Source organism: Carcharhinus amblyrhynchos, chromosome 17, assembly GCF_965287045.1.
Source record: "Carcharhinus amblyrhynchos chromosome 17, sCarAmb.v2.hapA, whole genome shotgun sequence".
Classification (NCBI taxonomy): domain Eukaryota; kingdom Metazoa; phylum Chordata; class Chondrichthyes; order Carcharhiniformes; family Carcharhinidae; genus Carcharhinus; species Carcharhinus amblyrhynchos.
In genome coordinates, this window is record NC_137340.1 from 34,731,355 (window position 1) to 34,755,262 (window position 23,908).

Here is a 23,908-nt window from a genome sequence, read left to right on the forward strand (position 1 = left end):
GTGACCCATCCTCTTGGTGGTGGGAGGGAGGATTTCTTGCATGCTGAGGGGTTGGGGGTGATCCCCCGGTCAGTGAGGAGGAGGCTCACCTTTTCCCTTGTGTTGCGGATTGGGGCCTGTGTGTGAAAGCTGAGATCAGGGCGCCCTTCAGAACTGACACCCCGATCTCTGAAATGCCAGCAGGCCAACATGTTCCCCGCAATGCAGAAATTTGCATCGAACAGGTGGGTGAATCCCACCTGACAGACATCGCTAACACTCCAGGTTACCCGCTGGTGTCAGCACTTCGGGTGAATTGTGGCCACTATTCCTGTTAACCTCTGATACTAAGTGAATTCTTTATTCCTTCCAGCTTTACTAAAACTGAAAGGCCATTGTGCCCAGCAAAGCGATCATATTCAAACAATAAGCCTGGCAGAAAATGACTTTCGTCCTGGTACTCTGTGTAAAATAACTGGATGGGGCAAGAATGAATTTGGTATTGTATTTCTTTCCTTTGGTCTCCCAGCAAGAACTTTCACCTTTTCATATTTTGATTTGATTTATTATTGTCACGTGTACAGTGAAAAATATTGTTTCTTGTGTGCGATACAGTCAAAACATACCGTTCATAGAGTACATCGGGGCGAAGGAAAGGAGAGAATGCAGAATATAATGTTGTGATCAGAGATAGGGTGAAGAGAAAAAGCAGCTTAATATATGATAGGAATTCAGTTTTAAAAGCGCAGAACAGTAGTAGAAGATGGAATTAAAGAGTACGCTGGGGACAGGAAGTCACTTTGGTGCCATCTTTTTAGTCAAGTTTAACTGTGCTGCCAGATGATTGTATTTCTCTTTTACAGCCAGTATCAACATTTAACACTAATCATCAGTGCCAATCAGAGTCAGAACATGACTGGCTCGATCTGAGCCCCAGGTGGAATTTTCGAGGTGTGGTCATTTTTTTTTAAATCCCAGGAGCTCTTTGCCATTAAGTCAACTTTCCCCCCTCTTGTTGAGCTGAAAGATACGCCTGGACTTCGTGTTGCTGACAGGAGCCCAGGAAATGGAGAGGCGGGGACAAACCCGCTTCAGTGGTCATCAGGATAAACCCACATCAGTGGTCACTGTGGTGAACCCGCTTCAGGGGTCACCGGGGTGAACCCACTTCAGGGGTCACCGGGGTGAACCCGCTTCAGGGGTCACCGGAGTGAACCCATTTCAGGGATCACCGGGGTGAACTTGCTTCAGGGGTCACCGGGGTGAACCCGCTTCAGGGATCACCGGGGTGAACCCGCTTCAGGGATCACCGGGGTGAACTTGCTTCAGGGGTCACCGGGGTGAACCCGCTTCAGGGGTCACCGGGGTGAACCCGCTTCAGGGGTCACCGGGGTGAACCCGCTTCAGGGGTCACCGGGGTGAACCCGCTTCAGGGGTCACCGGGGTGAACCCGCTTCAGGGGTCACCGGGTTGAACCCGCTTCAGGGGTCACCGGGTTGAACCCGCTTCAGGGGTCACCGGGGTGAACCCACTTCAGGGGTCACCGGAGTGAACCCATTTCAGGGATCACCGGGGTGAACCCGCTTCAGGGATCACCGGGGTGAACTTGCTTCAGGGGTCACCGGGTGAACCCGCTTCAGGGATCACCGGGGTGAACTTGCTTCAGGGGTCACCGGGTGAACCCGCTTCAGGGGTCACCGGGGTGAACCCGCTTCAGGGGTCACCGGGGTGAACTTGCTTCAGGGGTCACCGGGGTGAACTTGCTTCAGGGGTCACCGGGGTGAACCCGCTTCAGGGATCACCGGGGTGAACTTGCTTCAGGGGTCACCGGGTGAACCCGCTTCAGGGATCACCGGGGTGAACTTGCTTCAGGGGTCACCGGGTGAACCCGCTTCAGGGGTCACCGGGGTGAACCCGCTTCAGGGGTCACCGGGGTGAACCCGCTTCAGGGGTCACCGGGTTGAACCCGCTTCAGGGGTCACCGGGTTGAACCCGCTTCAGGGGTCACCGGGTGAACTCCCTTCAGGGGTCACCGGGTTGAACCCGCTTCAGGGGTCACCGGGTTGAACCCGCTTCAGGGGTCACCGGGTGAACTCCCTTCAGGGGTCACCAGAGCAAACCCGCTTCAGGGGTCACCGGGTTGAACCCACTTCAAGGATCACCGGGTGAACTCGTTTCAGGGGTCACCAGGTTGAACCCACTTCAGGGGTCACCGGGGTGAACCCGCTTCAGGGGTCACCAGAGCAAACCCGCTTCAGGGGTCACCGGGTTGAACCCACTTCAAGGATCACCGGGTGAACTCGTTTCAGGGGTCACCAGGTTGAACCCACTTCAGGGGTCACCGGGGTGAACCCGCTTCAGGGGTCACCAGAGCAAACCCACTTCAAGGATCACCGGGTGAACTCGTTTCAGGGGTCACCAGGTTGAACCCACTTCAGGGGTCACCGGGGTGAATCCGCTTCAGGGGTCACCGGGGTGAACCCGCTTCAGGGGTCACCAGGGTGAACCCACTTCAGTTGTCGCTGGGGTGAACCTGTTTCAGTGGTCACCGGGGTGAATCCGCTTCAGGAGTCACCGGAGCAAACCCTGCCCCCAAAAGACTCCACTCCATCTGGGGCCCATCCCCTTGGCATTGTCTGATGCCCAATAGGCAGTGCCAAGGTGCATCCTGAGCAATGCCACTTTGCCCCTTGGACAGGACCAGTGGCGTGGAGATGCCAGCGTTGGACTGGGGTAAACGCAGTAAGAAGTCTGACAACACCAGGTTCAAGTTCAACCGATTTATTTGATTGATTTGACCAATGGGCCAGGCATTTGGTCTTTGATCTTTGGGTAAGCGTTCTCCAAGGTGGCCTTCACAACACACGGCAGCGCAGAGTCGCTGAGCAGAGACTGATAGCCAAGTTCCGCACACATGAGGACGGTCTCAACCGGCATCTTGGGTTCATGTCACACTATTTGTAACCTCCATGACTTACCCGGACTTGCACCATTCACTTACTGTCCTGTCTGGAGATGATACACACCTCTTTAACTTGTGCTTAATGCTATCTCCACTCACATTGTCTGTACCTTTAAGACTTGATTAGCTGTAAAAACTCACATTCTAATCAGTATTCTGTAAACTGAGTGTGTGCCTTTATATGCTCTGTTTGTGATCAGAGCTCCCCACTCACTTAACGAAGAGGCAGATCCCCAAAAGCTGGTGGTGTTTGCTACCAAATAAATCTGTTGGACTTGAACCTGGTGTTGTGAGGCTTCTTACTGTGTTTACCCCAGTCCAGCGCTGGCATCGCCACATCATGAACATCACCTGGAGACAGCAACGCTCGGCGAGATGATCAACGTGTTATTTTCACATTTTCCCTTCTGGTCATAACTCCAACTGGAGACACTGAAAAGATTCCACTCTCAGATTAATGTTTAGCTCCAAAAGAGAGTTTCAGTAATTACAGCACAATGGGACAGATTGAAAAGGTTTGTGAAATATGTATTTAATGCAGTTGGATTTTTGCCATAACTGAAGCTTTAAAAATATACTATGAAATTTGAAGGGGTCATGTTAAGTTTTGCTAATATTGTATATACACAGGGTGGCCCACTGATTAAATATCACACTTGACTTTCTTTCAATAGATAGGTAACTCAGGCCAAGTGTACAATCAGTGATTGATCCAGCATCTGTGGCCTGAAGTTAAGATTACTCCAAAATCTATCCTGTAGGTTTTGGTGTCAAACAATTCTCAGTGACATTCCAATAGGATGGCACCAAAGTTGACCTCTGTTGTTTTGCTGTTACAGAGAGTTACATTTAACCTTTCTCATTTCTATTTCAGGGCGGTTTGAAAATCAGTTGAAGGGTGCCAAGGTGAAACTTTTGGACAAGAATCTCTGCAGGAAACCAGAAATTCATGGAAATTTGTTGGATGACACTATGGTGTGTGCTGGATATTTGGAAAAAGGTTCGGCAGATGCGTGCCAGGTTTGTCAAAGTGTAATTCACCAACATTCTTGCAAATTCAGTTACCACAACATTTAAAACTTGTATTGCCAATGAGGAGTTTGTAAGCTAGAAGTCCCTTTGCAAACCAGGATATTCCCTATTTTTAACATGAACTCATTATTCAAGGAATTATAGGCCTTGGTCAAAAGTATCTTCCTAAAGTGTTTTTTGTGTCAGGGTACCAACTTGTGAGGAAACCTGGTGCACTGAAGACATCATCTGGCCTCCACACTGATCAGCCACCATAGTAGATAGATGAATATAGACAGAACTCTGAGAGAAGTAATAGGGAATGAGAACCATGTATTTTTCGCCCTTGAACATTTTCTGCTATCTTCTGACAAGAACAACCTCCTCCTCGGGCATGCTATTATGGATCTGCCTGCCACCTCCTGGTACCGCACCCAAATGTTTATGATTGTAAACGCAAATTACTGTGGATGCTGGAATCTGAAACAAAAGCAAAAAATGCTGGAAATCTCAGCAGGGCTGACAACATGTGTGGAAAGAGAATAGAGCTAACGTTTTGAGTCCGGATGACCCTTTATCAGAGCTGAGAGGAAGGAGAGTCAGCAGGGATTTATACTATGAGGGTATTGAACAAAGGGAGTGTAAATGAGCATGCAGAAGGCTGAGAAGGTACTGGAAGTGTCTATTAAGTGATCAAAATGTGTGCATGACAGAACAAAGATACAGCTTAGTACAACTGCCACATTCCTCAGGCAGTCCTTTACCAAGCTGTACCTTTGTTTTGCATGAGAGTATATTAAGAGGCAAGTTCAATCGAAACGTTCAAACAGGAATTAGACTGTTAACTAAAAAAGAAGCATGTGCAGGATTACGTGACGAAGGGCACAAAGTGCTCATTTGGAGAGCTGGTGCAGGCACGATGGGCTAAAAGGCCTCCTCCTGTGCTGTCGTATTCCCCTTTGACTCACATTCATGACCCACAGGTGCCATCTGGCTCGTAGGAATCCAGTAATAGGCCACAGACAATATTTTCTTGGTGCTCCTAACTGGGATACCAAACAATTGTTCATTTCCTTTTGCCAGCTCTGCCCTCTGCAGGCAATTTCTACCCCTTCATGTCCCTGGCAAAATAGACATCCCTTCAGGTCAAGGGTCATGAAATTTGGCTCCCAAGAAATTAAACCTATAATCCATAAATTTAGGGAAATATGTCTTTGGGAAAAGTATTAGCAAGTGCTGAACAGGTTGAACTAATGTTATAACAATTCTTGTGAGCAGGGTGATTCCGGAGGACCACTTTCTTGTGTGAAAAATGGGAAGCACTATCTCTATGGAATTATCAGCTGGGGACGCGACTGTGGAAAGAAAAATAAACCTGGCATTTATGTTAATGTTACCAAATTCCTTGACTGGATAAGAACATATATTCAATAGATTCACTGGTGTAAACCAAAATCATGATTATATGCTTCTGTTTAAAGTTTAGCTTGTACTGCTTTGATTTCCTCATTTTCCTCTGTGGAAAAAAGACAGTTGTTTGGAATTTACATAAAAATAATATTGTACACCTCTGATTCAATTCATTTTCATTCGACATCTGATATTGGTTTATGACTTGCTTCAAAGTAGCTCTTTTCCCAAATGAGTGATCATGTTGAAGTCACTCAACTTACCTGCGTAAACAGGATTGTACATACGCATTCAAAGATCTTGTGACTATTTCTATAAACTTTGACTCCAAAGCTCTTGGACTCCATGACGGCAGAATACAGAGCCCGGAATCTTATGGCTGTTCGGGCTGGCTCGATTTTCTGGTCCCGCCGCAGTAAACAGAGATTTGGCTGGGTGCCAAATTCTCCACCCTTGCTGCAGCAGAAGTGGGATGTGAGCAGCTGGTAAGATCGCACCCATAGTTTTTGTACAGGTGGCGACAGAGCTTCATTTTGCTGGGCATTTACCCCATTTTTGTTGATTATTTATAGGGATGCTTAGCTAACCTGCCACCTTCTCACCCTCAATCCCATATAAAGGGAATATTGGGAGAGTATGCAAAAATTTCACCAATTTTACGCACATACACAAAAGTTGGTATGAATTCTTCATTCCATCTTTACTGAGGTCCCAAAACTTTTCCAGCACAAGAACACTTTGGTTATCTTCCTAACAGGTACTTGCTTCATTGGAGAAAGAAGATTAAGGAAAGTTTATTGATGGATACAGGCTGGCATCCTTCTACCAAAACATCATGGAGCAATTCTGCTGTTCTAACTAACAGTACCTGGATGAAGGCACTGAAATAACCTTACTGATGTGATTTGTCCACATTGTCATGCAGATTCCTCTATCCCCACAGAACTCCATATTATTAGAAATGGCCAAAATCTGTTCCCCTGCACAAATACCGGTGGAGTACAACATGAGGAACATTCAGACTATTTTGACTTGTGAGAAACCGTGTACTGCTATTCTTAAAATGTCATTAGGAATTGGTGATGAATGAGAGTTTCAGTTTATTTAATAGTGCCACAAGTAGACTTACATTAATACTGCAGTGACATCACTGTGAAAATCCCCTCGTTGTCACACACCGGTGCCTGTTTGGGTACACTGAGGGAGAATTTAGCATGGCCAATGCACCTAATCTTTCGGACTGTGGGAGGAAGAATTTGATCTTCTGAGATTACCAACCATACTCCTCCCATCCCCGCCCCAGAACTCCATCCTTGTGAATATCAGGGCTTATTGATTTGATTTGATTTGATTTATTGTTGTCACATGTATTAACATACAATGTAAAGTAATGTTAGCATACTGTTCATAGAGAAGGAAGTGAGAGAGTGCAGATTGTACTGTTAAAGGCAAAGCGAAGGTGTAGAGAAAGATCAACTTAATGAGAGGTTGGTCCATTCAAAAGTCTGACAACAGCAGGGAAGAAGCTATTTTTGAGTCGGTTGGTACATGACCTCAAACTTTTGTATCTTTTTCCCAACGGGAGAAGGGGGAAGAGAGAATGTCCAGGGTGTGTACGGTCCTTAATTATGCTGGCTGCTTTTCCAAGGCAGTGTGAAGTGTAGACAGAGTCAATGGATGGGAGACTGGTTTGTGTGATGGGCTGGGCTACATTCATGACCTTTTGTAGTTTTTTGCAGTCTTGGACAGAGCAGGAGTCATACCAAGCTGTGATACAACCAGAAAGAAACCAGAAAGAATTTCAACGTTCGTGGATTAGATTTATGGGTGAAGGAAAAAGCTTTGAAAGAATATGGAAACAGAATGGGTTAATGGAACTAGAATCTTTTGTTCACACAAATGGTAAACAGAAACATGGAATGGCTATGCATGTTTTAATGCGTATATTTTTTTTCTCAATTCCAGGTGATTCACTTGTTTACAATCTCCTTAGTTTATCCAATACATTTTTTTCTATTTATGTTAATCATTGTAAGTTTTTCCATCTTACTGTTTTCTAGACTTCCCTGCATCTTTGCATTAAATACTCTTTTTCCACTGTAGAGACCCACTGTAAAGTCCTAAGGTTCATTTGCAATGATGTTTAACATTACCCTGCTCCCCGCCCCCCCGATGATTTTTGTCAATCCATGGGTAGTAGCTCCATAGTCTCTCCTTTTTATTAGGGCAATGTGGTATTCTTAAACGCTGTGCTAACTTTGTGCACTGCAGCAAATGTTGCACAACCTCTGGAAACCACAGCCAGCTTGGTTGCTACAACATTTGCTGGATCTAATGCAAAAATGGTGCAAACCCACTCTGCTAAAAAGAACACCTTTACCATGGAGTCCAGCCTCCCTATCACCTGCTCCAGCCTCCCCTGCCCTCACGCAGCTTGCCGATGAAAAGAATTTTGAATGGCACTAACCCTTGGGGGACGGCAGGAGGTGGGGGGATGGGGGGGACAGAGGGGAGGCCCTAGAAGAGACAGGGAACTGATGGGGAGGAAGTGGGTATAAACAGGAGATGGGGGGAAATGATCAGAGATGAAAGGGGCAGCAGGGATGTGGCCTAGTGGTAGCCAACAATGGTCTACAGTATCCCTACTTTTCCTGGCTCCATGTTAAGTTCAGTGTTTTTTAAATTTATCTGTCTGGCGGCAGCCTCCAGTGGCTCCTTGATGGACCTGAGGTTAGGCCATGAACATGTTTGCCTGAATATGTTTAGCAAAGAATCTGGGGGGATCTTTCCCGTCCCACCCGCCATGGGAATCATGGCAGATGGAAAGGGGAGGGTCGCGGGGGGGGGGGCAGACCATGCAAAGATCCATTGACCTCAGGCAAGGCTTTCCAGTTTTGGAGTAAGCAGGGCTGGAAACACCCCCCATCCCTCACCCAATGATCCAGGAGCTGACTTTCACTGCATCGATAATGCGATGGTCAGCACACCCACATAAGGAGTGTGTGTACTCCAGCCTGCCTACTGAATGCGTGGATGGCAAGTTTACACCTGAAACAATGAGCAGGGCATCTCCAAGTTTCTCAGCTGTTATGGCTTGTGTCTGAAGAGCAGTTAATAGAATTCTTTAGATAGATCTCTTGGATGGCATGGTGGCACAATGGCTAGCACTGCTGCCTTGCAGCGCCAGAGACCCAGTTTCAATTCCGGCCTTGGGTCGCTGTGTGAAATTTGCACTTTCTCCCCATATCTGTGTGGGTTTTGTCTGGGTGCTCCAGTTTCCTCCCACAGTCCAAAGATGTGCGGGTTTGGTTGATTGGCTATACTAAAATTGACCTGAGTGTCAGGGGGATGAACAGGGTATCTGTGCGGGGTTGCAGGAATAGGAGCTGGGTGCAATTGTGGTTGGTATGGACTCGATGGGCCGAATGGTCTCCTTCTGTACTGTAGGGATTCTATGATTTATGTCCAGTGGTACTTTAATCTTTATTGATTTGCGGTTTATTTAATGCTAGTTAAAATGCTGTAGAAATATTAACTGCAATTAAGCCTGAGCAAAGGACGCAAGTAAAGTCAAATATTGACACATCCTAGCACGTGATAAGGTGAAAAGACATGTCTCAGGGCTACATGTAGCAATTTATATAGTGGCTGAAAGAAGCACAGCATTCATAAAGTTATAACAGAATATGACAGAACATCCAGTAGGCTTGTATTCTCAAACCTTTACCATTTACAGTATAGAGTTACAGAATACACGGAATATCACAAGGATCAGGTTAAGATAGATACGTCTTCGCCTGGAACGCAGGCAAACAAACGTTCTCAGAATCTACAAATCAGGAAAATTAACAGGGGGAGAAAATCCATTGAGATGAAAGACAGGTTCTAACAAGTGGAGAGGATGCCCAGTACCTCCCCCACACTTCATTAACTAAAAGTTATTAACCACATGTACATAAATGATCTTAGGATCCAAGGAGTGATCCCAATTAGGAACATTTACCAATGAAATCCATAAATTTGCTAGTGCAAATGCATGTGACTTTTCAGGCAATTTGTTATCATTGTTTTGCGATAAATTGTTGATCAAAGTGTTATTTTGCCCTATCTCCTAATGTTAACATATCTTTTAAAAATTTCTGGGATTCTTCCTTGGGCCACGCCCCTCCTGTTTACCAAGTTTCATTATAATCCATCCATTAGTCTTTGAGATATTATTGCAGACTAGCAGTGGTGGAAACATTACGCCACTCACCTTCAGTGGGACAGGTAACAAAAAACAATTGAATTAACAACTAACAATTTTCTTCACTGCAAACATGCAAAAACTTCTTGAGGCTTTTCCCTGCCTAGTTGATGCTCTGAAGTACAAAGTTGAAGAATAAATATTTTATCAGCTTCCATCTCACCGAGGAAGCTTCAGGTCATTTCACATTCAACAACCTGCTCTGAAAATTCTGCTCACACTTTGAAAGCTGTGACAAAATCCACCTTATTTATTTATTAGTGTCACAAATAGGCTTGCATTCACACTGCAATAAAGTTACTGTGAAACTCTCCTAGTCGCCACACTCTGGCACCTGTTCGGGTAGACTGAGGGAGAATTTTGGCATGTCCAAACCAGCTCGTCTTTCAGACTGTGGGAGGAAACCAGAGCACCCAGAGGAAACCCCCATGCAGACACGGAGAGAACATGCAGACTCTGCACAGACAGTGACCCAAGCTCAAAATTGAACCCGGGTCCCTGGTGCTGTGAGGTAGCAATGCTAACCATTGTGCCACCATGCCACCTATAGCTTCAGCAGCAGAGACTATCCACAGTATTTTAAAACAGTCAACAACATGCTGAATAAAACAACTTACAACATTCTAAAAAGAAAGTCAATTCTTCCAATCTCCCAATGTTAACAAATCCGTGATCCATTCCTTCGCCAATTGAGAGATAGCTCTTTTGTCACTTAGTCTAACCCTCACTGACATGCAGTCAGTCTTATCCATATATAACGTTACACAGGTCCGAGGCTGAGACAAGAAGCTGTAGTCTAGTTGCAGCTTCATACTCCATGTACTTATTTAAAGAAAACCTTTACAGTTTTTCTGGCACAAGGTAGTTCACTTTGTTTCAATTATAGCTCTGAATTCTGATTATCCAGGTGAACAAATACTTTTTTCTAAGTTTAGTAGTTTGGAAGAAAGTTGACAAGATAAGGACTTTGTCCAAATAATTGTTGATATGACAATGCAATACACTATACTGACAGAACACTGGGGACCTAAACTCATTTAACAAGGTTCCTTCAGCAGCACCTTACAAGCCCACAACCATTACTATCTAGAAGGATAAGAGCAGCAGATAGCTAGGAACATTCCCCTCCAAGCTAGGAAGCTAGGAAGATGCCCCTCCAAGTCCCTCATCTGCCTGACTTGGAAATATATCATTGTTCCTTCACCATTGCTGGGTCAAAATCCTGGAATTCCCTCACTAACAGCACTGAGGATGTACCTTCATCACATGGACTGCAGCGCTTCAAGAAGGCAGCTCACCACCACCTTTTCAAGGGCAGCTAGGGATGGTCAATAAATGCTGACCTAACCAGCGATGTCCACATCCTGTAAATGAATTTTAAAAATGCAATGCAGCCATTGCAGAGTCTGTGGATTCATGGACAGGTGGGCCAAATGACTTGATTTCAAAAGAAATGGGAACTTGTACTATCGTTTCTTTTCCTAAGCCTCACAATGGATTATCTACTGGACTAAGTGCAACATAACAACAGTATATATATTGCAGTGAGCATCCACTAGTGTCCCTCTCATCTACAATAATGATGCTTGGGCCATTAATTTTGAATGAATAATTTCAAATGGTGGTCCAAAAGTTCCCTTATGATTGTGGAAAGACCAGTGAGTTTTAATTCTACTTGCCCAGGTAGCTTTGAAGCCATGCTGATGGGCAGTTAAAATGTCTTGGGTTACTTGCCCAAAGCCTGATGTTTTTGGTTTTAATGCATGGCTCTGGATTGGTCCCTAAACAATCTGCCGGAAGCCAATGGGTTCATAATTCCAGGTTGTTAATTCAGCTCCGGTTATGTCATTGGCTCCTGACAGCGATTTTATCTGTGGACTGAGTGGGGACAATTCTTGGGCTCTCCGCCAGGTAAAAACAATTCTGAAAGGATTGAGAAAGTGAGAAAGGTGGATAGTTTTTTCACTGTCTTGTGTGAGGCCAGGAGAAATTACAGCTGGAAGAGGCCGTACAGAAATTTCCCCAGCATAAAAGAAGGAAGCTTGTCAGCTTATAGACAGACAATTAGGATAGGAGACAGAGATGAGACATATCGGGGCAATTTTCCCTCACGCCACACATGCCGCAAATCACGCTGCTCCCAGAAAATAGCATGCGGGCCTAAATGTCGGTTTCACGCTGACGTCAGTTTCCAATTGTCCCAGTCCTTTTCCAACGGTGCAAACCGGATTGCACCCAGAAAGACTGATGAGCACATTTAAAATAGCATTTTAAAGGAGGGAGGGAGAAGTGGAGGGATGTGGGGAAGGGGCGAGGAGGGGGGGTGGTGTACACAGGGAGCGATTGGCTGGTGGGGACCGGTACTGGGAATGGTTAGGAGGGAAGGGGAGAGGGATCAGCATGGGGAGCGATTGGCTGGCAGGGATTGGCAGTAGGAGTGGCCAGCAAGGCACTGGGGTGGTGGGGGTGGGGGGCAGGGAGTGTGGCAATGACTGTGAGGCAAGTGGGGTGGTAGGAGGTTTCCCAGTTCACAGCACATTGGTGCTTTTGGCTCTCTGTGGCTGAATTCACTGGTAAGCTTAGTCTTCGCCCCTGCTACTGCCGAGTATCGCGTCGCGGCTCTTTTTTTGCACTGAGTGCCGTAAGATTGCGACTTGTAGCTCACCGAAAAAAAACACCATTCTCTCCATTTTCCTACTCGTTTGTCATGTAGGCCACAATCTTATGACCTGGTCTTGCCAGATCCTTGGCGAGGTGAGGTGGTAAAATCTGGCAGGAAGCAAAAAATCAGGGTTGTTCCCGGTTTTTTGCCTCTCACTATATTACCAGCACTGTTTCATGACGAAATCCGTTTAACATTTCATTAACAATTGTCAAACGCTATCGTCTACACTCACTTACCTTTACCTGCTCACTGGCCGAAATTCTCCCTGCCAAGACTCATGTATGGTCTCCATCAACGTGATAGGCTCGCTGGGGGATTGGAAGCCATTGGTTGGGGTAGAGTCGGCAGAGCCCAACTGGAACCCTGGCACTAAAAACCAGGCACCAAGGGGGTAAAGCCACAGTGGAGGCAAAGCCAGACTGAGATGGGGCCAAAGGGTGGAGCCATGATATAGGGGAGTCGACAAATGGGGAATCCTGCAGGGATGAAAATGGAGGTGGACTTTGCTACCTGGATCAGCGGGGAGGGAGTTGGGGGTTGGAGGGGGAGATGGCCTGCCCAGTGGTGCAAGTTCACCAGGGTGAACAATTGGAGCAAAAAGGGAGTTCTGCGTGGGAGGCAATCAGCAATCAGGGAGGGAGGGAACTGTGCATGGGGGGGGTCATCTGTGATCAGGAAGGGAGGATGGGAACTCTGCAGTGGGGGCGATGTCCTGGGTTGGTGGGGGGAGGTTGCGATATGTATGGGAAGGGTCACAATGTCTGTTGCGGGGTTGGGGAGGGTTTCGTCAGGAGATCTCCCAGTCCACTGGGAGATTGGGTGCCTGTGAATTGGTGCCCTAATGCTCAGCAGCTGGCTTCACAGGCAAGCTGAGGCTCCAGGCCGCACTACCCCCGAGAGTTGCATCCTGGCTCTTTTTTTTGCACTAAGTGCCGTAAGTTTGCATTTTCAAATTTGCCCAAAGGAGTGATCTTAGCAAAAAAATTCTAAGTGCTGAATGAATGTGAAAAAAGGAGTCAATTGCATCTATTCTTTGGATGAGCTGCCAGATGTAATCATATGGCACTTAGAAAAAAAAAGGCAAAATGTGATTCCTGCCAGTAGGGGGAGTGCACAGCAGCCATTCACACTGGGAAGCCTGCTGCTGAGCTGTAGGGGTGCCATTGTATAGGCGCAGTGTACACAGTGCACTGGGAGATCCATCACCTGGGCACATTTTCAGAGATCTTCCAGACTTTTCAGTCTGTATTGACACCAACCAGTAGCTTATCTGAGTCACAGAACCACTACAGTGCAGAAGGAGGGCTTTTGGCCCATCGAGCCTGCACTGACAACAATCCCACCCAGGCCCTATGCCCATAACCCCATGTACTTACACCGCTAGTCCCCCTGACACTAAGGGGCAATTCAGCATAGCCAATCAACCAAACATGCACATCTTTGGACTGTGGAAATAAACTGGAGCACCCGGAAGAAACCCATGCAGACACAGGGAGAACATGAAAACTCAACACAGACAGTGACATAAGGCTGGAATTGAACCCGGGTCCCTGGTGCTGTGAGGCAACAGTGCTAACCACTGTGCCACCATGCCTCACAGCAATATTTGAGGAGGAAAAGGAATAATCTAACCCACACATCTTTGGAGTTCTACACTGATAGCGAACTCTGAATCCTGACGCATGTTACTGTCCTTCATGAGGGTGACATTTTTGATGGCCCCTGAAACCCCCTGAAATTCCGTACCTGAGGGAGTTTCAGACCCAAGCCTGGCCCTCCCTGATGATGTGAGAAACTAGCAATCGGAATCAGTTCCCCCAACAACAGCAGTTTCCCTGCAAAAATGTTTCCAGTCTTTGGGAGCTACACAAGGATCTTTCCATCTAAACTCAACCTCACATCAGGCAGGAAGCAACTTGGGGAAGTGTGAGATGATATTGTCAAACAGGTAAGATAATTGGCACAGAAGATTAACACAGTACTAAAACGATAATGGTGTGAAGTGATTGAAAAGCTTTTATTAACTTTTGTTTTGGGAAGTGAAAATTGTTTGGTCGAATAGATTTCAAATAGACGTTTCTGTAGTGAGCTTGAAATGGTAACATGTGAGATTGTGACTCCTGAGTACAGAAGCCTTTGGGAAAATAGCTCTGTCTCTTTGTGGAAGTTGGGTTGGCGGGATGTGCAGGGAGAAATTTAATTTTGTTTCACAGATTTTATTTACTGAAAGCTCTCGGGAATCAGGCACGGCTTTCTTTCTCTGGCTGCAGGCTGCTGGCTCTCTGGCTCAGCCTCCTACCCTTCCTGTGGACCCTCTTCCTCTCTGTGTGGTAATGAAGAGATTTCTTCATTATTGCCATTGTTCCCTTCAGCTTTAGGAAGTTGTGCCTCTTTTGCATCGTGTCATGTAGGATGCAGCAATCTATAGAGACTGCTAGACTGGACGGCACCTAAAACGAGACTTCAAAATGCCTCTGGTCTGCTCTATTAGAATGCTGGCAATCCCGGGGGCCTCATTATATTTGCTCTTCTCCTTGCGACTTGAAGCAGAAGTCATGGCTGCAGGAAATATCTCTGATCACTAAACAATCATCTTGATACATGATTCTGTGTCACCATGGCTGGTGTGGTGAGATTATCACAATAAAACGAATCATGGCAGCTTCCTGGATCAGAGACGTTAACATGTGTGATCAGGTGGCTGACATTGCACACTAGGCTGTTGAGTGAAAGCCATTCCTATTAATTAAATTGAGTGGGGGTCATTACGGGGAACATTCAAAGTCACATCTAATCTATCGAATGTTCCTTGCACTTGTAGCAGCTATAGAATAACTATTTTCTCTCTTTGTCTCCAGCTGCAAAGACTGCCTGAATAAATCATTAATGACCATCTTTGTATGGACTGCTGTCTGATAATGTGATAAAGATCAGTCAAAACTTCCTGGCAGAATCCAGTGGCATAAACATTTCAATGCAATGGTCACTTCCAATGCTACAGACAAAAGCTAGAAATGTGCTGCGGGTCTTCAGAATGAAGCTGACAACTTCCTAATTGCCTCTGAAGAGGAAAGTGCAATCTCTCGAGGCAAAGACAGTCACAGAAATCCAAGAAAAAGCCTGTAATCTCCATGACCTGGAGATTGACATGTAGGAAAATCAATGATGAGACAGAGTACAGGAAAGAGATAGAGAACATGGTGAACTGGTGCGACGACAATAATATCTCCCTCAATGTCAGTAGAACTAAGGAAATAGTCATTGACTTCAGGAAGCATAGCGGAGAACATGCCCCTGTCTACATCAAGGGGAATAAAGTGAAAATGGTCAAGAGCTTCAAGCTTTTAGGTGTCCAGGTCACGACCAACAAATCCTGGTCTCTCCACACCGATGTTATAGTTTAAAAAGCACACCAACGTCTCTACTTTCTCAGGATGTTAAGGAAATTTGACATGCCCACTACTTTAACTTTCACTCAACAGCCTAGTGTGCAATGTCAGCCACCTGATCACATATGTTAGTGTCACCAACCTTTACAGATGCATCATAGAAAGCATCCTATCTGGTTGTATCACAGCTTGGTATGGCTCCTGCTCTGCCCAAGACCACAAGAAATTACAAAGGGTTGTGAATGAAGCCCAATCCATCAAGTAAACCAGATCCCATCCATTGACCATGTCTACACTTCCTGCTGCCTCAGAAAAGCAGCCAGCATAATCAAGGACCCCACGCAACAAGATGTTCTCTCTTCTATCTTCTTCCATCAGGAGAAAGATACAAATGTCAGAGGTCACGTACCAACTGACTCAAGAACAGTTTCTGCCCTGCTGCCATTAGACTTTTGATGGATTTATCTCATATTGATCTTTGCACCGTAGCCATGACTGTAACACTACATTTTGCACTGTCTCCTTTACTTCTCTATGAACAGTATGTTTTGTGTGTATAGTGCACAGAAAACAATACTTCTCACTGTATAATACATGTGACAATAATAAATCAAAAAATATCCATGATGCCTCTCTCTAAGGTATTGCTACGCAGTCTGTTCTATTCAGTCATCCTCTATCTCGACCTCTTCAGTACAGAGGAATAGAGGGATTCACATTGGGAAATTCATTTCACAAATCTGGGGTGCTATGGGTATCCTTCACTTGTTGAGATGAGTAAAACTGGAAAAACATTCAAGAAGCTCAACGATATCCAGGACAATCAAGCCCATTTGATTTGATTTGACTCTGGGAAAGTAAGAAAGGTGGATAGTTGGATCCTGTATCTGGGGCCACCATTGTAGATATCAGAGCAGCTTTCTTAAAGGTCAATCCACTGAAAGCAACTGGCCCGGATGGGGTATCCAGGCATGCACTCAGATCCTGCGTCGATCAACTGGTGGAGATTACAACAATCTGAGGTCCCTACCTGCTTCAAGAAGACAACCATCATCCCGGTACTTAAGAAAAACCAAGCGATCGGCTGGTGGCTCTATCGTCCATCATTATGAAGTGCTTTGAAAGATTAGTCATGACACAAATCAATTCCAACCTCTCAGATTATCTGGATCCACTACAGTTTGCCCACTGCCTCAACAGGTGCACAGCAGGCGCCATTTCCCTGGCCCTGCACTCAGCCCTGGAACAATAAACAGGGACATACATTTAAGATAAGGAGTCAGAGATATAGAAGGGATTTGAAGAAAAACCAAGAAAAATCTTTTTTATCCAGAGGGCGTTGGGAATCGAGTTCACTGCATGAAAGGGTGGCAGAGGCAGGGACCTCACAACATTTGAGATGCATTCACATGAGAAGATAGCATACAAGGTTACGGACCAAGTGGTGGAAAATGGGATTAGACTAGATTGGTATTTGAAAGCCAGCACAGACAGGATGGACTAAAGGGCCTCTTATAAAACTCAATGGGCAAAATCTTACCAAAAAATTGAAAAGTGTCAGGGTCTTTCTGAAATCTGGTGTGTTTCTCTCCTGATCATATGACACTTAATCACAAAGAAAGGGGTGGGCATGCTTCATGCCGCCATGTCGAGGGACAGTGCTTAAACTTGGCAGCAAAGCCCAGTGGCACTGAGATTGGGACTCCATTTTTAAAGGATGCCCCAATCAGAGGAAAAATTAACATACTCCCACTCCACCACAGAGGTCTCAGGATTCCACTCCCCAAAAAGCTAGCACCCCCCATGCAATAGTCAATGTCACGCCACCCGCCCTTCCCAATGAAAAATGCTGGTATCACACCCCTTCCCCCCAACAACCCGTCCAAACAGCTATCACTGGCATCACAGCTCCCATGTCTGCTCCCCGCCACCACCACAAATGAATGATTCCCACAAAGCGTCAGGGCTTCCACTAGGGTCTGCCCCTGGCACTGCACCCTGGCACAGGTTGACAGCATGCCAACCTGAAGTGTCAACCTGTGTCAGGGAGAAGTGCCAGGGGGTATTGCAAGGCCACTGCCTGGCCATGTCCCTCTCCCCTGGGCACTATACTCACTGTACGCTGTCAGGGTGGACCTCCACAACAGGTTCACGTCTGGGTGAACTTGTTGTAAACCGCACGAAAGTGATGGCACATCGGCAAGTTTTGAAAATACGAGGGGGGTCAACATGTGGCGAGGGGGGTGGTCAATAATACTTAAGTGTATTTAGATGTACTAAAATCAGGCTCACGTCTGTTGTGAGCCTGAACCTGATTACATCATCAGTGATGGGTGGTGAAAATCAGATATTGCAATCTCACTGATGAGATTCCCAACTTCTGAGTTTCGCTGTACCTTGAGCCCCCAACACCATTCCCATGGATGGAGAGCATGGGCTCAAGATTGCCCTGCTACAACTATGACTCTACAACACAGCTAAAGGGGTAATCTTAACGCTCAGCCAGGGAGCACAACAGATAACCAATTTAATATGGCTCATTTTACATCATAACCCAGCCTTACAATGATCCTGTGGAGTAGATAATTGGAAGAGGTACTGGTGAGTCACTCTTAGCCATGGTATTATATATGAGTTGATGTAATCACTGCAGGAAGATAATGATGTGGAGATGCCGAGGTGGGCATAGTAAGTAGTCTCTCAACACCAGGTTAAAGTCCAATAGGTTTATTTGGTAGCATGAGCTTTTGGAGTGCTGTTCCTTCATCAGGTGAGTCCCAGTAATGGAAAGATAATGGAAGAAAAATGAAGCAAAGTCAAAAAAAATCAATAAATCACTTATGGCAGGTTTCTCAGGCCAATTACATCAGTGGAATTCTCCAGTTTTGCTGCAGTGAGCGGTGATTTTGTTGAGTGCCAAATTCTCCATTCTCTCTGGCAGCGGCAGCGGGATGTGAACGGCTGGAGAATTCTGGCCTTACTCTACAAACTAAAATCATGTCATGCCAATTTAAGGAGATGGACAAGTCTTTTTACATATATCCTTGGCAATGATCAAGCAACAATTCCTCAATACGCATTTCCAAATAGGATGAAGATTGGGAGGTAGCTCATCTAAAGAGATCATTGTTTAGCCATTGCATTATACGTTCTACTGTACAGCTTTTTTAAAAGGCCTTTTTGCCATTTTTATCAATGTCAAAAGTTTTTGCCTCTTTAAATTATCTATGTTTGAAGACTGGTTAATAACTTCTAGCGTGTTCATATGACCCCGGTCCTGTGTCGGTGTGTTGTAATATAAATAGCAGAAAGTCAAATGTCCAGAGTGAAGCAAAGAGCTTCCAAATCTTTGAAATATGCCAAAAGCAATAGCTTGTTCAACTACCAGGTGCTTTTTCATCTGGCTGGTGGTCCTGTCGTACTCTGTAAGTAAGCGAATTATGCACAACTTTGAAATGTATAACCGCTTTAGTTTTTCGATTACTGTAGAGCCAAAAAGCCGTAGCTTCAGCAACTTGTTTAATGAATACACAACACCGCGACTAAAATGATTACGCATAAATGCACCGGTTTCTGTGGTATAGTTCGACCTTGTGCATGTTGTAAATTGTAAGTTATTCATTCACTGCAAAGCCATTGATGAAGCATCCTTTCCAATATGTTGCTATTTTTTTTCCTCGCCACTTCACTATTGCGTACTTTCCCCGGCCATTTTCTCATGATTTCTCTACTCAGTAAACTCCCCGTTCCTTTCATAGGCCTCCGCATTACAAGGTATCGTTTACTTGCTATGAGTTCGAGGTAAATGATGTCATGCTGTTTTTATAGTCCCTGCATCGAATCTTTTCCCTATTATATTGTTTTTATTTGAAGTCATAAAAGTGATGTCGTGGGGGCAAGCTTTACCAGAACCAGCTGAGAAAAGGTCACAGTCATTATTCAGTGTACATAAAAGTAACGACAAGAAATTAATTTCACTTTTAATTAATATGTGTTTTGCCTTAAAGGGACATTGCCAGTGCTGAGGCTTTGTTTACAAGCACTTCAACCTAAGGATAAACAAACGTAACGGTGTAATTGTTGACACAATGATGTCACCATGTCATTACATCAACAATTCCATTTCACTGGGAAGACATTTAAATTGTAAATGGAGAGATCTACACTGCTGTCATTTATACTGCGGTTAATATAATTTAGCTTGGAGCAGGAAACTATCTTAAAGAGCAGAGTTTTCTCAGTGGAATGTTCCAGAGACTTGACTCATTTGAAAGTTTTCCAAATGTGTTTTTTAAAGTCATGAATGCCCTTTTGTACAATTGCAATGGACTCACATGTAACTTTATTTTATTTTTCTCTACAGAAAGTCTACAGCGACAACGGTAGGTGTCTTTTTAAACTACCACATACGCAGCATAATAATCAGCGTTAAAATTCTGTCTGATTAAGAACTGACAATCGGTTGAGCAGTTCATAAAATTCTCTAATTAAATTGAATAATGTTCATTGTTTGGACAATACTTGCAGTGAGTTGAGAAATAGTAACACAACATACACATATGCAGAAATCTTTGCCATAATTTAATAATATCTCACTGAGTAGATGTAAAACTGGTCTGAAGTTGAATATTTTGATAAAATCTCCATAGAGACTAAAAATTTTTAAAAAGAAATTCAAACTTCCAGTTTAATAGTTGAAAGGAAAACATTCCTTTCAAACAAATCGTGAAGATTTAAGACTTTCACTGTAACAGAAGATTAAAAACACTTTTAATGAAACACTATTTTTAGTGTTTTACATTTTAAGACACCAAACAAAACATTGTCCTTTTCCTTTTTGCACAACTGGAAACATACATTTTTTTTCAAACTCAGGCTTTTAATCTCAGAATTGTCTTTCATTGTGAGATTTTTTTCCCCTCAGAAAATTCTTCCTCTAGCACAACTTTGACACATTTTCCAATTTTGTTTTAATTCCTCATGAATTTTCAATCCAAACATAAGCTCCCAACCAGATACTTGTATAGTGACAACAGCTTTTTGCTGCCTTTTGCTACTTTCCCTTTCCCAAATCCTGTCAGATTAACTCTGCCTGTGAGTTTTCAGGGTTACCTTAGATCCTTCCCTTTTCAGGTCCATCTCTGTATCTGTGAAGTATATTTCCAGTTGTGCAAAAAGGAAAAGGAGAATGTGTTGTTTGGTGTTTTAAAGTAAAAGTTGCTGAGAAAAATAGTGTTTAGTCAAAAGTGTTTTAATCTTCTGTTACAGTAAAAGTCTTAAATCATCTAATCTTGTCAAGTTTTCCTTTTGGCTATTAAACTGGAGGCTTGTATTTCTTTTTAAAAATTGGGGCCTGTTGGAAATGCTTAGTAGCTATCCTTGAAGCCCAACCCTCTTTTATTCTGGACGTAAATCAACACTTTAAAACACGGGCAGTGGCACAGCGGTTAGCACTACTGCCTCACAGTGCCAGGGATCTGGGTTCAATACCTGGCCTTGGGTCACTGTCTGTGCAGAGTCTGCATGTTCTCCCCAAGCATGGGTGGGTTTCCTCTGGGTGCTCCAGATTCCTCCCACAGTCTGAAAGACGTGCTGGTTAGGTGCATTGGCCATGCTAAATTCTCCCTCAGCGTACCCGAACAGGTGCTGGAGTGTGGCGACTAGGGGATTTTCACAGTAACTTCATTGCAGTGTTCATATAAGCCTACTTGTGGCACTAATAAAAATAAACACCTGTACACAACTAACATTCTCCATACTTCGCTGGAGATTTAGGCTAGGGATCCAATAGCGCACTCCTTTCTGACTCCCCAACCCCCACCATGGCAGGTTTTCCAGCAGCAGAGGTGGTTCACCACTGGCCTTCTGATCCGATAGTGGGAAAGGCTAGAGAATCCTGCCTTTAAAGTCTATCCAGTGTTAGCACACAGGCTGCTGCCATTGACTCCAAGTGTAAGCACCTTGGACCTTATTCACAGTGAAACGCATCAGGTCTTCTTTAGCCTCTAATGATCAAACCACCCAGGCTTGTTACCAGACAGGCTTCAGACAGTTCACGTGATCTCCTTCCCTTTACTTAAATTAAAGCCACAGTCCCAAAACATAACAATCGTATAAACGTCATAACTCTAACACTTCTAAAAAGGTACCTATCTTTTAAGAGGCTGTGAGTTTACTGCCTCATTAGCAGCAGAGTCAATAAGTTCCCGCACAATACTGCATCAGGTTTACATTTATATGGGCATTTTGAGTATATGTGACAAGTTGGGGGAACCGACCTTCATTCCTGTTTTTTCTATATTTAATGGTGAGGTACTGAAGCCAAAATTGTTCTCAGCAATCTTGCAGTTCTTTCTTAAATTCTCCACCATCACCTCTTTCCTGTACCTTCCTCCCAGGAAGTGTTTTATTTTAACATGGCAAGGCTATCATGTTCCACTGTCACAGTCAAAACTGTATCTTTTAATGCAAACTTGCTAGCTGGTCAATCATACTCATTGTACCATTGACGTGAAAATGTTTTCTTTCATTTTATAATACCTGATTTCCCAATATACAGTTCTGTTTGGCCAGTAGGAAGTAACTGGCAGGAAGTCTTTGGCTAATGGCACAGTTTCAACATAGGTGAATAATACTCTGATTCTTGGTCAATACTGCCAGCCCAGATGTTCTGAAGACCGTATTACAATAAACCATACTGTTAGTGCCAACCATAATGTTTCTCAGTTTGCACAAGTAATACATCAACAGCCTCACGTATGCCAATATTTAAAAATAAATTCTTGCGATTTTGGGTGATTCTGTTCAGACCTTTTTTATTCTTTATCCTCAGTTGCCCTGGGGAGGTATTGCTAGGATCTTCCCTTCAACTGATGCATTCCTTATGATGACGATGATGATGATACTCCCACAAAGCTATTAGACAGGGAATTCCAAGATCTTGACTCAATCATGATTATCAGGATTGTGTGACTTGGAGAGGAGGTAATGGTGTTCCCACAGCATTGCTGCTCTTGTCCCCTTTGACAGTAAAAGGTACAGGGCAGGTCTCCATGTCTGAATCAGGTGGTTGTGGTAGGCCCAAACTAAGCATCAGCAAGCAGGCTATTGATAAGTAGGTGCATATGTTACCCACACTTTATTTTGGTTATGGGGACAAATCCACAATTCCAATCTATTGCTGAGAGAAGCCGACTCTACCAAGCAAGATTAGGAAAAGTATTTCTTCATTTGTGTGTGGAAATTCCTAGTTATGAGGAATGACAAAAACTGGAAATACAAAAGGTTGGTGCAACATGATACACAAATACACTTCAATGGGTAATTCACAATGATTATATGCACAGCGCATTAGTCAGCCTGTTTTAAGCTGCAGACATTACATTTCAATTAGTATGACTCATTTCAACAATAAATTCAAGCTCGTTGTATGGATTCAATTATTTAATGATAGGACTATGTTGAGTTTAACTAATAACACAAGCCATGGAATTAGGTTAGGAGGTTTTGTAAGAAGAGAATGTTGAAGAAAGGAATAAGGGATTGGGTTACATTCAGAGGGGAACAGCAGACAGGCTATCAAGCCCTTTCTCCCAAACAGTTGATAAATTCCTTCAGCTGCCCTCAAATAATTTCCAGCAGCTCCAGACAAAGTGGACTTCACGTTGAATGCCACCCTACTGTGCTTCAGTCACACCCTGACTAGAGTTTCCTGTAATGAGAGCAGCTTAGGAATTTGATCATGCCCGGGAATGAGTGCACTGGGGCTGCTGTGTTCAATGCCCTCGGCCTGTTACTGTTGTCCCAAACACAATGGAAGCTTGCTGCTTCCTGCTGATGTGAAGTCTATTGCCAGCACAACTCAAGCTATTCATAACTGTACACTTACTTGGGGGACAGGAAACTGGGCATGTCTAATGCTATTTAATGGTGGAAGGCACCTCTTAAAGGAGCAGTGCAAGCAACAGAGGGAGTTTTATTTATTGAGAAAAAAGTTCTGACAGAGCACAATAGTGTTCTCCTTCTGCCTTAGACTCCCTAGTGCAGGCAATGGACCAGATCACAGAAAGCCCTCCAGTCAACACTTCTTCTACCAATGGGCAGGTATCCCTGGGGAAGTCAACGGCATGAGATTAGCTCTCAGGAAATGACTACAGTGCAGAAAGAAGTTCGGTGACTTCCCCACAGTAATTCAGGTAAAAATACTGCTCTCTCACCCTCTGCTCGCCTCACCTACAACACTACTC

At 44.5% G+C, this 23,908-nt stretch overlaps 1 protein-coding gene across 1 annotated transcript in view; it reads left to right on the forward strand.

The window, feature by feature from the left end:
* The window catches only part of LOC145354577 (factor VII-activating protease-like), an 80,112-nt gene that overhangs the window by 18,782 nt on the left and 37,422 nt on the right, over positions 1 to 23,908 (forward strand). The window contains exons 5-7 of the mRNA XM_080206042.1: positions 353 to 478; positions 3,816 to 3,961; positions 20,026 to 20,044. Of these exons, the coding sequence (XP_080062168.1) occupies positions 353 to 478; positions 3,816 to 3,961; positions 20,026 to 20,044 (291 nt within the window). The remainder of the gene's footprint in view (positions 1 to 352; positions 479 to 3,815; positions 3,962 to 20,025; positions 20,045 to 23,908) is intronic.